This window comes from Podarcis liolepis (genome assembly GCF_965112155.1).
Source record: "Podarcis liolepis genome assembly, chromosome: 17".
NCBI lineage: Eukaryota > Metazoa > Chordata > Lepidosauria > Squamata > Lacertidae > Podarcis > Podarcis liolepis.
Window position 1 is genome coordinate 5,564,951 of NC_139571.1, and position 13,734 is coordinate 5,578,684.

Consider the following 13,734-nt stretch of genomic DNA (forward strand, 5'->3'; position numbering starts at 1 on the left):
CAGTAGCTACAGCACTGCATGTTGTGATTTATCACCACTGTATATTAAACTGCTACAGAGGGCAGTTTTCTGTCTCAGATGTCAAAATAACTTGCCCCTTAATTGGGGGGGGGGGTTCCTGTGCGGCTGTCCACCTGATTATCACCTGGCACCTTGAGATCAAACCAGACATGATGTAGATCCCTTGATTTTGGCAGGAACTGCCAACCCAACTTCTGGCAGGGAGCCATGTCCTCTGCCACCAGGAGTCAGGCAGGTGGGAGAAGCTTTAGAGAAACATGCGGGTTCTCCATTCCTGATTTGCTATCTGAGGAGGCCACAGAGCAAATAGAAGCAGCACCACAGCACCAAAGCCCTGCTTCCCATGGGCTTCTGTTTGGCCACCACCAAAACTGAAGGTTGAACTAGATTGGCCTTTGGCCTGATCCTGCAAAGCTCTTAGGCTCTTGTTCTACTAGGAACATAGAAAAATGCCTCATACGAAGTTAGGCCAACACGGCTTCTTGCTCAGTGAGGTAAGGGTCTTGCCCAGTCCTGCCTGGGAATGGCACTGGCGCTGGGACTGTCTGCATGCCAGCCATGTGCTATGGCCCTTTCGGCAATGAGATGTGTGTTGTAGGAGCATCAAGATGCACCCCAGAGAGTGAATTTCTAGAGAAGTGGGAAGGACTGAAACCTGAAAACTAGCATTTCATATTTATATACATATTTTTAAAAGACATCCCTAAAATCTCTCTCCGGTCCTTTATCAAGGACAGGTACCAGAAACCAGGGCCTCTCCCAGATAAAAAGGGGTGACTGTAGGCTATGAAAGTAGTTCGTGTGCAGACTATTTCTGGGACTGGGCACAGCTCTGCTATTTGCACAAACTAAGTCAAACTCTGACATAGAGATATGGCACTACCTTATGGCTGTAATTTATCATGTTGTGTCCCTAGATCTTACTAAATAAAATGTCAGACCCCGAGCACTGAAATATTTAGCCAATTGGAAACATTTGTTTAAAGGGATGTTCCAAATTTATCAGGCAGATTTTTTCATTTAGAAACCTAACTACTTAATAGAAGTAGTTCGAAAAACCAGGACCAGATTAGAAGGTCCCAGATTAGAAGAGACATCTCCCCATGTTTTCTTACACACAGGAGGAAAGGTCTCTTCTAAGATGAGGTCTACTGAGATATGTGCATGCATCATCTAAAATGAAAACAATGTCCTCTTCCAGAGCTATCTATTAAGAATGCAACTATATTTAGCTTTACTTGAGCAACCATGAATCCATTTAATCAGCAGGCAGACCCCTATTTCTTCCTAAACCCAGCTGTGGCTTTTGGTTGTGGCTACTTTATGTTGTCAGGGGAAAGCATCACGAACCCAAGCAGCTTTTATTACTTTCCGTGTTCCAAGGCTAAATCCCTGCACCGAAAAAGGATTGTTCTCCACATCCTGGCTCAAAATCAAGCCTTGACCCCTTGTCTACCTTAAGGCTGACCCAGAGCCCCAATCCGATGAAGGTCCTTCCCCCCCCCGCCCCAAATACCACCCCAAGCGCCTTCCAGTGTTAATAGGGTTAGACATGCAGTGAGTGAGGCAAAGGTCTGCCCTTTCCGAGGCTTCCTCAATCATTAAGCAATACGGCTAAATAAATACACTCTCTTTATTCATCTGTGGTTCATGTACATTGGCAAACGGTACAGGCTTTTTTTCTGTAAAAAAAGCAGGATTCATAGAAAATGATCAGCAATCTAAAAACCTTATATATATATACACATACCATGTTACTTTTGATTATCTTCCCACCCCAACACAAAACCTGACTGATACGCCTGACGCCAAAAAACCCTTTCCACGAAACATCGCTCCAGCAGGAACAGAATGCGTAAGGATTCTTATAAAGGCAGCTGCTCTCCCACCAACCCTCCATGAGCAGAGCTGGGAAAAGTGAGGCACCAAAATGGACACGGCTGCCACCACCCGAGTCCCCCAGTGCCCCCCGCTCCTCCATGGCTTAACCCTTCAGGCTCCAGTTTGCACAACTCGGTGATCCACCAAGCTGAGCACAGCCCACCAAACACGTATGGCAGCTCATGAGGGGATCTACGACCTGTTTTGGCTGCTTGCCTGGAACCGTAAAACTAGCAGCCCTCAAATGCATGGCTGCACTACAGTCAGTGGGCCTTACACTGTGCAGGCTGCCGAGCTAGCGAGGAATCCTGGTTGCAATTTAGACCCACCCAATGTTCTACGCTGAAGGGTATGAAAGAATCTGAATGGTGCCGATTTTCAGCTTTCTGCCCCACCCCTATTGGCAGCCATTCGATTCCAGAGTATCTGGCGTTCAAGTCTTGGGTTCCCAGGTACCTCCATTGAGCCACAGCATAAGGCAGGTGTTGATGAAGATTTCCCACCTCCCATCTGTGCAAGTCAGTCCTCTGTGCACTGTCAACAAGGGACATCCCTGTCCCATCACCCCCCACAACTGCTGCTATTTCAAGCATTAAATGAGACAAGCAGATTGCAGTTTGGTTCTGCAGTGTCTTCCACAGGAAAATCTTCATTAGTAACTAGTGATTCATGCTCCCCCTCCATTTACCCAGTGATCCTCAAAGACTATAGACACTAAATACATGCTGAGGGCAGGAAATAATTAGGGCTGCCTAGAACCCAGCTCCAATCCTGCTATGATCCAGTAGTTCCAACTATCCACCCAGAGCTACAGAAAGAAGAGAACCAGGGCTTCTAGCAGCCCCCTCCCTCACTACCAACTTCCTATCCAGTTCTCCTCTCCTCTCAATTTTTCTCACTTCACAAACATACAAGTTCTGCCACTCTCACCCTCCCACAAGCACACACACTCAGAACGCTTCTCATTTAATTTTCATCTACTACAGTAGATTAACTTAACAGATTCCCAGTGGCCAGTGGTAAGCAAGCAAATTCCTACCACTTCAAAGGTGGCGTTTTTAAAAACGACACTAAAAAACCCCAAAATAACCCAGAACACTTGTATGCTCCACAATGGCAGATGAGGTCTCCTTCCACCCTTCTCTGCTTATGCACAGCACGTGATCTCCACAGCAACATACACATCCCCTTCAGTGGCTGTATGGGATCCTTCGTTCAGAGTGTTCATACAAAAATACACCTCTTTGTGAATTTGCTCCCTGCTGACCAAACAAGAGGGAGTTTTGTGGGTCTCAAGGCAAAGGACCCAGGTGATTCCAAAGCAGCTTTTGCCCTTCAGCTGCTTCTGTTGGTGGGGCAGGGATTGTCCCCAGACAGGCATAGTGGAGAAACAGACATAACATTTAAGAGTCAGGGAGAAGCTGGAGAAGTTGAGTTGGCAATGGAAGAAGTGGGATGGGGGGCGGTGTGGAAGAGAGTGGGTGAGTGGTCAGCACAAAGTTAGGGGGGGCAGAAGAAGAGATGAGCACGAGGCAGGAGAGAATCAGAGGCAGGACAGGTTGAAATTGAAGGGGGGGGGACAAGTGTTGTGGAAACTTCACAAGAAACCAAAAACAGGTATGGAGGATGTGCTCTTTTCTTCTCAATTGACCAACACTGACTTGGAGAGGAAGCCATCTGTAGTCACAGAAGGAAGTTCCTTGCTCTGTGCTGCGTGGCCCTGATGCTCTGTAGCTGTCCCCGCTAAGGAGCGGCTGGCCAAAGGTCCCTTGGGCAAGCTGTATAGATAGACAGCCCCTATGACCAGCCCTGCTCCTAGAGCAAAGAGCAGGTTGAGGTGGAAGTCAAAGAGGTAGATGGAAGCCACAGTGGACACTACGATGGAGAAGGAGGTGGCAAAGCCCTTGAGGATGTTGTCAGCATATTTCACCACCACAGCCACCAGCAAGCCGCCAAAAGCTTGGTTCAGGATCACTCCCCACACAAGCGGGGTGTAGCCAAAGAAGAATCCACGCTCAGCCACGGCTGCCCCCTCCGTGGACCACAGCCCCAACAGCCCCAGCAAGGTTCCGAAGATGCCTAGTTGGACGTTACGTAGCCAGACGGAGGCTGCGCTGCCCTTGAGGATCTTTTCAAAATAGACTCCGGCAAAGCCAGATGACAGGCATGACACCACCACGGCCACAAGCCCCACCATGTAGTTCTGTTGCATTCCCTGGCCTCCAGGGGGTGATCTGCCCCCTGCCTGCTGCTGCTCCACTTGGACAATGGCCACACCGACAAAAAGGAGCACAAGGGACAGCCACTGGAGACGGGACAGGCTCTTGCGGAGCATCAGCACAGAGAAGACAGCTGTGGTGAGGATCTTCAGTTGGTAGGTGACCTGAGAAAGGCAGTGCAGTTTAGTAGGCATCCCAACATGCCGTGCGATAGGAGAACGTCCAGCCAGGGTGGGACCAACAGCAAAGGCCCAACCCCTATTCTCTAGATAGGTTCACATTGTTACTAAAACAGACAACGGCCTCCAATGCAGTACTGCAGTTTAGTACCCCGATTCCGTTTCAGATCATACCCTGTTCTCCACATAACAAATTCAGCTAAGGTCTCAAACGGTGTGGCATTGGTTTAACCGGTTCAAAATGAACTCACTTTAACCCCTGAAAGCCAATGAAGTGGTAGAGGCTCAGAATCACATACCCAGGGGTGTGCATACCGCAATTCCATGGAAGTAGAGACAGAGCGCATAAATACAAGCCTTTATGACTGTGGGAACAATGAGAATAAGTGGGCGATACCTGCTAAGTTCTAAGAACCCAGAAGTACAGTTTGCTCTTTCCCCCAACTAACAGAACCAGTTATACAAAATAGTTTTGTTTTTTTAATGAAGAATTTCCCACATTTAGAAAACTGCTGAATTGGTTAATTTGCATAATTTATACAGATGAAATAATCCTGCTTTTCTGCACACAGACTATGCAGGGTTCCTCCATCCACCGGAGAATAGAATAACTCCCAATGAACAGCTGTCTATGGCTCTCACTGTAAGGATAGGGGTGTACTATTAACTAAGGCTTGGAAAATAAAACTATAGGTGTGGTCCCACACAGAAGCGGACATTTCTGGATGCCTCCACATGACTTCACTAAGACCTGCTGCAGGAGCTTTAAGGAATTATTGCAACACATCTCAGGATACCAACCCTTCATGGCTTCATTCAACATTGTGGAGGTGGGAAGAACAGGATGTGGACATCTATATAAAGCGGGTGAATGAAAGTGAGCAGGGCACCCTCTTCGGAATAACTTGCAAGGGAGGACCTAAGACTCCTTGGGTCCCAGAGCTGGTGTCTCACCTGGAAGGTGGCTGCAGGCAGGTTGGAGATGGCCACATATTGGAGGTTGTTTTGGAGGGTGTAAATGAGAGAAGGCACTGCGAGTTTGAGTGTGTCCATATACTGTACCACAATCGAGTCATACAGGGAAGCAGCAAACTGTTTCAGGTTACCTGGGAAAGGAGAGACAGAGAAAGAGACCACTGTCTTGGTTGGAAATAAATGTTGTTGTTTTTAACAAGGGTCATTATTTGTAACTGACAAGGGATGAAAGAGGCTGTAATGATGGCTCGGCAGAGCGCCCACCAAGCTCTCTCTTATGTGAGTCAACATACAAAAGGAATCCTTTACTTTCTAGTCTGAACAGCAACAGAGGCGTTGGCATTCCATGCACCTGCCTCATGGTGAGCACAAAGTTACGAGCCTAGTGCTACTATTCACCTGGCGGGGGGAAGAGTACAAAGTACTACTTTGCCAAGGCCTTGGCTAAGGTAGAAGCATCTGCTGAAGTTTATAATGGGCTGGATGGTAGAAATCCCTAGAAGTGGATGGGCCTGTAATGGGCACCAATCCCTAGACTACAATGTGCAAAACGGAGTAGGCATCAGATCATAAGAATTTACATAGCTGGTCATCCCATCTGATCTCAACATTTTGTCTACCAATAGTGGCTAAACGCTTCAGGGAGGTTCACAAGCGGACCCTGGAAGCAATACCCAACACCCTATTGACAATCCCCTCAGGCAGTGTGAGGTAATAGCCAGAGATCTTCTAAATAATCTCTTTATAAAGGAATTGATGCTAGTGGCTACCCCCGCATCTTAGAGCTATCAGTTCTGTAGGTTAATTATACAATGTGTGACTAATGGACTTCCTTTTACTTCAAATCTAAGGCCTATTAATTTAAGTGGATGGTTGAATTTTTGTTTTTTGATAGAAGGGGAAAATAAGAGTGAGAGAGAGAGTGTGTGTGTGTGTGTGTAAATACTATCATGCATTTATATTTACAGCAATAGCATTATGGTCATAGAGCGCCAAGTCCAGAGGCAAGACAGAGCAAGGACACTCAAATAAAATAAATCACTGACAACAAGAGAGATTCATTTTTTCCAAGCTAGCCACTAGTCTTCACCAAAGCAAAAGCTCAATGATCCACCCAGCAAGACTGCCAGGCTAATGCGCTGGGAATGGAGGATTGCTGCAAGGGTTTCCATCTTCGGAGGCACAGTAGTCCCCACCTTTTTTCTGAATGAAGATGAGCAGCAGGCAGGTGACTCCCTTAAGGATTTCAGCCATAACCACAGCGGAAGTGGCAAAGAAGCGGTCCCCAGGCAGCGTGCGCACATAGCGGATACTGAGGATGAGAGAGGCATTCTGAACCACCAAGACAGCTAAGCTGATGTACTTCAACCGTCTGTTACCTGGGAAAAGAAAAGTAGGGATCAGCTTGGGATCTCACCCTGCAGCAGAAAGCTGCAATAAGCAACTACCACAACCAAGGCTTGAACAACAGAGACACATGAGAGATGATGTTTGGGGAACCACCACCTATTCCAAAAACAAAGCTGGGGATGTCCAAGGAAGAACATGGAAAACCCCACACAATGGGAGCAATCCAGTTCTCCAGCACCGAGTCCATCAGTGACCACAGAGGCAGGCATGAGTAACTGGAAGCCCAAGGGTTACATCCAGACTGCCCAAGTTTTAGCAGACTCCCCACTGCAGTTGCCCACCCTGTGGCGACAACCCACTTTGAGAGATGGGGGAAAGGGAAGCCCTAGCCCACCAGCCTCCATCTCCTCAGAAAGTGATCCTTTCATACAACTAGTTGCTGACAAGAGCACTAAAGTCTTGGCACACTAAGCCCTTGTTTGAAACAAGTCAGGTATTGGCAAACATGAACTTAGTATGGGTGCTTTATATGTGGTAGTGGTGCAGGGGGGAATCCTTTATCAAATATTTAAACAAAACAAAGGGAAGTATAAGGACACCCCAGACTCATGGAAATCCATGGAATGATGTCTAAGGCAGCAATGTCCAACAGGTTGATCGCGATTGACAGGTCGATCACAGAATGATCACGGTCTTTTGTAGGCTCCCTTTTGATCGGTGGCTGTAAAAAGAATTGTGTTGGAAGTCTCCACCCCCACCATCATCGTTTTGTCTGTGAAATGGGTGGTTGTTACTGATAATAAACTAGTCTTTTTTGCTTCATCTACTTGTTAGCATCACGATTTTTTAGTGGTGCATGTTCCTCCCTCCCCCCCCCCAAAAAAGAAGCTCAGCAACTTTGTCCTTCCCTTAAAAAAGCTCAACAACTTTGGTATCCCCCCCCCCCATGAAAATGGGTAGATCACTGCCAGTTGTTTTATGCTGGGAGTAGATTGCAGCCTCTAGAGAGTTGGACGTGTCTGTCCTAAGGCATCTAAGGTGGTAGAGAATGAGATGTGTTAGGGGATGACTAACAAAAATGATGAAGTAACACAGTGATCTCAAGTTGTATAGTTGATGTTAAAACTTTTACTGTTGGTACTGAAGTTGATGTACTTTGTAAAGTTGGAAATAAATAAATAGTGAAAAAAGGTATACGTGAATTAAAATAAAGGGCCCAGAGATTTTTAGGATGAAGGCAAGTCCTGCATTTATGAGAGTTAATTGTTTCCTGCACCATCTGCTGCTGGAGGCTCACCTGATCACCTTGGCTGCTGGCATCAACGGAGAATCATAAGGTTTCTTTCCAATTTAACTGGCAAATGGAATTACTACCATAGAGTATTTAGATAAACTTCCCGGCTGAGCAAAATCCCACCCCTCTTGCAATGTTTAACATCTACTAATCCAGGTCTCAGAGCTCCAGTGGCATGCGAAAGGTCAGGGTTTTCCACCCCACTGTTCTGACGCACAAAACGGATCCTAGAGAGCTGGCATCCTGCTCTGCTTGGCTCAGCAAACAATATCTTGCACCTGCCATATGGGAGACACACGCAGACCTAGCAGGAAGTGGGGACAGAAAAATGGCACAGCCACAGCTTGCTGAACTACATTCCTATGAACAGAAAAGTGTTCACCTGCTTCCTGAAAGAGAAATCAAACAGCAAGAAGCCTAATACAAGCTATGGAAATAATTACAATAAACAGCTGTGCAGGCATTCCCCATCTCAGTTCCTGCAGTCACCTGTGATGTCCTAATAGGACTGCAGAACTAACTGTTAAGAAGAACAGCCTTAAAGGAGTATAATGAAGGCTGGTTTTGTTCAGCAACCCACCTCCCACAGGGGGTAGGCATAGCAATGATGATGACTTCCTATGTTTATCCCCAAAATCTGGTAGTCAGAGGTATGATTCCTTTGAAAATGAAGGCGGAACTTTTACACATCATCAGAGTCACCAGCTGGTAAGCCAGCCTTCCAGACCTTCTTTTCGCTAGTAGCTATTGCCATTCCTATTCATTCTGACCACAAATCCTCTGTCACACTAGAAACTGTTACCAAAATTGTAATGAAATACATTCTCCTGGCTCACCATGGCTCCCTAAGGCTTCCCTTTAATATTTCTTGGAGCTCTACCTCTCTCTTTTAAAGGGGGGATTTGCAGCGTAACATGGGGACAGACTTTCCTACAGGGATTCACACTTCCAGGATCCCAATCGAAATGGCTGAAAGACTCCTCCTCCTCTGTGCACTAAAATTCACCCTCGACCAGATGCAGAGAAGGACAGACAGCATTCTTTCCTTGTTGCTCACCAGCAGCCGTGTGTGTGTATTATATATGTGTGTGTGTGTGTGTTTATTATATGTGTGTGTGTGTGTGTGTGTGTGTGTGTGTGTTTAGGGCTAGCTCTCCCTCTCTGTCTGGCTAGCCCAGTATATGCTTCTCTCCCCCGATAGACATACCAATGTCTCTCTCATATATACATACATATTCGTATTATCGGGAGAGGCATCTATATATCGAACTGTCTGTATGATACACGTAGAGAGAGAGACCCGGCCTCAAAGGGACCCCTGCCCCCCCCCTTATCCGCCTGCCCTCCCGCAGCCCAGCCCCACGGCAGGTTACGGGGCGTTGAGGCGAGGGGGGTGTGGCGCCCCGCACCGCCTCCCCAGCCCCGCAACTCTCACCTCCTGCGGCCACCGGGCTCCCGCCGCCGCTGCTCCCCGAGCCCCCAGCCGCTGCCATGGTGGCAACCGCCGGGCAACCGAGTTCCCCCGCCGCAGCCGGCACTTCCGCATCCCAGCGTCCCGACGCACTTCCGCTTCCGGCAGTGCGGAAAGGCCATAGAGAAGGGAGTGCGAGAGAGCGGGCAGAGCGGCCGTGCTCCTTCCGGAGGACTCCGCGGCTGGAGGAAGGAGGCGGGGCCGCCCGCTGAGAACCATAGAGTCATAAAACCATAGAGTTGGAAGGGACACCCGGGGGTCATCGAGTCTGACCCCCCGCACAGCTGGAATCTCAGCGAAAGCATCCCTGACGGAGGGCAGCCCAACATCTGATCAAAAACCTCCAAAGAAGGAGAGCCCACAGCCTCCCGAGTTCCAGAAAGTTGTTTCATAGCTGTCAACTTTTCCCCTTTCTTGCGAGGAATCCTATTCGGAATAAGGGGATTTCCCATTAAAAAAGGGAAACGTTGACAGCTATGGGTCGGAATCTCCTTTCTTGTAACTTGAAGCCATTGGTTCGGGTCCTGCCTTCCAGAGCGGGAGAAAACAAAAAAAAATTATGGCATATAAACCTTGTGAAATAAAAGAATTGGGGGGGCCCTCCAGCTGTTTTCCCTTCCACTCCCCCAGTCCTGTTACCGCTTTCAACTTCACAGTCCCCTTCCCATCACACACAAGACTGCATTTCCTTAAAAGCAAACAGGAAAATACAGAAAGGTCATCTATTCATTTATTTCACTGCATTTATTTCACCCCACCTTCCCCCACACCCAGAGCTCAAGGGCGCATGCGTGGTTCTCCCCCTTCTCATTTAACCCCCACAACAACCCTGCGAGGTAATTAGTCTGAGAGGCAGGGACTGGTCCACAGGGTCACACCCAGTAAGCTTCATGGCCTGTTGTTGTTGTTTAGTCATTTAGTCGTGTCCGCCTCTTCGTGACCCCATGGACCAGAGCACGCCAGGCACTCCTGTCTTCCACTGTCTCCCGCAGTGTGGTCAAACTCATGCTGGTAGCTTTGAGAACACTCTCCAACCATCTTTTCCTCTGTCGTCCCCTTCTCCTTGTGCCCTCCATCTTTCCCAACATCAGGGTCTTTTCCAGGGAGTCTTCTCTTCTCATGAGGTGGCCAAAGTCTTGGAGCCTCAGCTTCAGGATCTGTCCTTCCAGTGAGCACTCAGGGCTGATTTCCTTCAGAATGGAGAGGTTTGATCTTCTTGCAGTCCATGGGACTCTCAAGAGTCTCCTCCAGCACCATAATTCAAAAGCATCAATTCTTCGGCGATCAGCCTTCTTTATGGTCCAGCTCTCACTTCCATACATCACTACTGGGAAAACCATGGCTTTAATTATACAGACCTTTGTTGGCAAGGTGATGTCTCCTTTTTAAGATGCTGTCTAGGTTTGTCATTGCTTTTCTCCCAAGAAGCAGGCGTCTTTTAATTTCGTGACTGCTGTCACCATCTGCAGTGATCATGGAGCCCAAGAAAGTAAAATCTCTCACTGCCTCCATTTCTTCCCCTTCTATTTGCCAGGAGGTGATGGGGGATTTAAACCCTGGCTCTCCCAAATCTTTTTTTTTTTATATTGATATTGTTGTAAATAAAAATATGCCCTTTTCCCTTATGGGGTATCCAAGAGCCCATATAGAGTCCTTACATAGGTTCCCTATTGGTAGGAGAAAATAACAGAGGCCAACCAGAGAATATTGAGAAGCAAAGCAGCTAGTAAGCTTGATCTTTATTGATCTGTTGCAACAGGGTGCTCCCCTCACACGCAGGAGAGGAAGAGGACCCAGAACAATGGCGTGCAAGGCCTTATAAAGACTTTTGAAATTCCCATTCTCTAGATCAGGACCACCCCCAGAAACATTATGCATACATCACAGAAGGGGTGTAACCTAAGACCACCCCTCAGATACATCCCCCTACATCACAGAAATTTAAATATTGTTTTTCTCCTGTTGTTGTTTATCTCCTGTCTAGCAGGTTACTTGGATTTCCTGGGGAGCCTGGCCATTCTTTTGTAGTGGTAAAATACTTATTTCCTGGGCCAGGTCACAGGCTCACACCTTATTCAAACAGACATATCCTTGAGACAGGATTTGTGAGGAAAGAGACAATGGGGAGGCTTTTCCAGGATTTGGTCAGTTTAGGAATCAAAATGGTTCCAGGTTGGCTTTCCTGTGCTGATCTATGTATGTGCAGTTATGAACATTACTATATATCTAAGACCATAAAATTCCTATCACAATATCAGTAAAAAAAAACCTGCTCCTTTTCCCTTATGGGGTACCCAAGAGCCCATATAGAGTCCTTACGTAGGTTCCCTATTGGTAGGAGAAAATAACAGAGGCCAACCAGAGAATATTGAGAAGCAAAGCAGCTTGTAAGCCTGATCTTTATTAACTGTTGCAACAGGGTTCTCCCCCCACAAGCAGGAGAGAGGAAGAGGACCCCGAGCCATACGCACAAGCCCTTATACGTATAGACATTTTAAATTGCCCGCCCTGGAGTCCAAGACCACCCCCCAGAAACATCATACTGTACATACATCACAGAAATCTGAGTGCTTTGTTTATCTCTTGTCTGGCAAGTTACCTGATTGCATTATCTGGGTTTTGGCCACTCTTTTGTTATTATAACTACTTAATTCCTGAATCTAGGTCACAGGTCACAGGCTCACACCCTCTTCATATCTTGAATGTGCCCTTAAGACAGGATTTGTGAGGACAGGATTTGTGAGGAAAGAGACAATGGGGAGGTTTCCCACTTTGACCTTGCAGAGAAATATTTGAGGTCCATTTGTTCAGGACCTTTTCTGTGGGGTTTCAGACATGTGGTTTATGTATACAGTTATGAACATTTATTTATTTTTATATATGGCATTAAAATTCTTATAACAATATATAGTATTTTTTATTAATTTTTCTGTTTTACAATTTCAAATAACATTTTACAAACTTTAAAGTATCCAGTGACTTCCCTTCTTCTCTTTCCATGGTTCATTTTACATATCTTATATCCCTGCATATTTTATTATAACCATTCAAATCAATTTTCCAGCTTTACATCCATCAAGCATTATTTACTCTGTTTAATTTATCTTCATGCTGCCAGAGTTTTCAGCTGTACACAGTTATTTTCCATAGGTCCTTACTTAACCTGAAACTGTTTTTAACCTGAAGCACCGCTTTAGCTAATGGGGCCTCCCGCTGCCGGAGCATGATTTCTGTTCTCATCCTGAAGCAAAGTTCTTAACCTGAAGCACTATTTCTGGGTTAGCGGAGTCTGTAACCTGAAGCATCTGTAACCTGAAGCGTATGTAACCCAAGGTACCACTGTACTCAATAAATGTTTTCCAATCTTCTTCAGACATATGTTCTTCTTGCTCTCTTATTCTATATCAGTGTTTCCCAACCGGTGTTCCGCGGCACACTAGTGTGCCGCGAGATGTTGCCTGGTGTGCCGCGAGATGTTGCCTGGAGGGAGACGGGTGAGTCCAAAAAAGGTTGGGAAACACTGGTTTCTCTTTCAAAAAGGAAACGTGGGTTAAAGCGGCGACGCCGCCTCCCACTCACTTTCCTGCTCTGGCTTCCCTAACAGTTTTCCGAGTTGCGTCACTGGATCCAGCCCCCTTTTCCACATGTGACACGGGGCTGGAGGGAGGGAAAGAGGGCTTTACGTCGCGCACAAAGGCAGCCTCCTAGAAGCGGTCTGGGCCGGCGCTGTTTCGCCGAAGGCGCCGGAGGACCCCCACCCTCAGCTCCTTCAGAAAGGAAGCCCCGCCCCTCGGCTCCCTACGCCGCCAGGCAGCTCAGCTGACTGACGAGGACGTTCTGCGGCGGCGGCCGCCGCACAACCACCGCAGTTGCTGGCAGCGTCCGCAGTGCAATAAGTAACAGCGCCTGGTGCTGCCAACTCTTTCTCTCTCTCTCCCACCCCGCCCCCAAGCTCTCGCGCGCCCCGCGTCAACATCGCCGCGCGCAGCTTCCCGAGCTCGAGGCCAGCCGCTGCACGCACGCGCCGGCTCGTCATTGGCTCCGGTTGTTGCCTTTCTCCGCCGAGGTCGGTGGACCCCGAGCCTAGGCTTCCTTCCCGCACCCCGCTTTCCGAAGACCGCACACCAGTTGGGCCAGTACATATTCCCCTCCCGTGACTGGAGCGGAATAGCCCTTTCTCTTCTTCCCCAACCCTTGTCGTTGGAGGAGTCCCTCAGTCCCTCGCTTTGCTGCCTCCTCCCCCCCACCCCCAAAGCTTGGAGGTTCCCCGGCAAGGGGGAGGGAAAAAATTGAAAGTTACACTTTCGTGCGTCCCTCCCGGCGTGACGCTGCGCGCTGACGTCA

General features: G+C 47.8%; 1 protein-coding gene across 1 annotated transcript; it reads right to left on the reverse strand.

Annotated features, from left to right (window-relative positions):
- Window positions 1-1,636: 1,636 nt before the first annotated feature.
- SLC35A2 (solute carrier family 35 member A2) lies at window positions 1,637-9,490 on the reverse strand. The gene is made up of 4 exons (XM_083483151.1): window positions 9,355-9,490; window positions 6,472-6,654; window positions 5,255-5,406; window positions 1,637-4,285 (listed from the first exon to the last, which is right to left on the reverse strand). The coding sequence occupies exons 1-4, from the start codon at window positions 9,410-9,412 to the stop codon at window positions 3,545-3,547; spliced, it is 1,134 nt and encodes a 377-aa protein (XP_083339277.1). The 5' UTR covers window positions 9,413-9,490; the 3' UTR covers window positions 1,637-3,544.
- Between the last annotated feature and the right edge of the window lie 4,244 nt (window positions 9,491-13,734).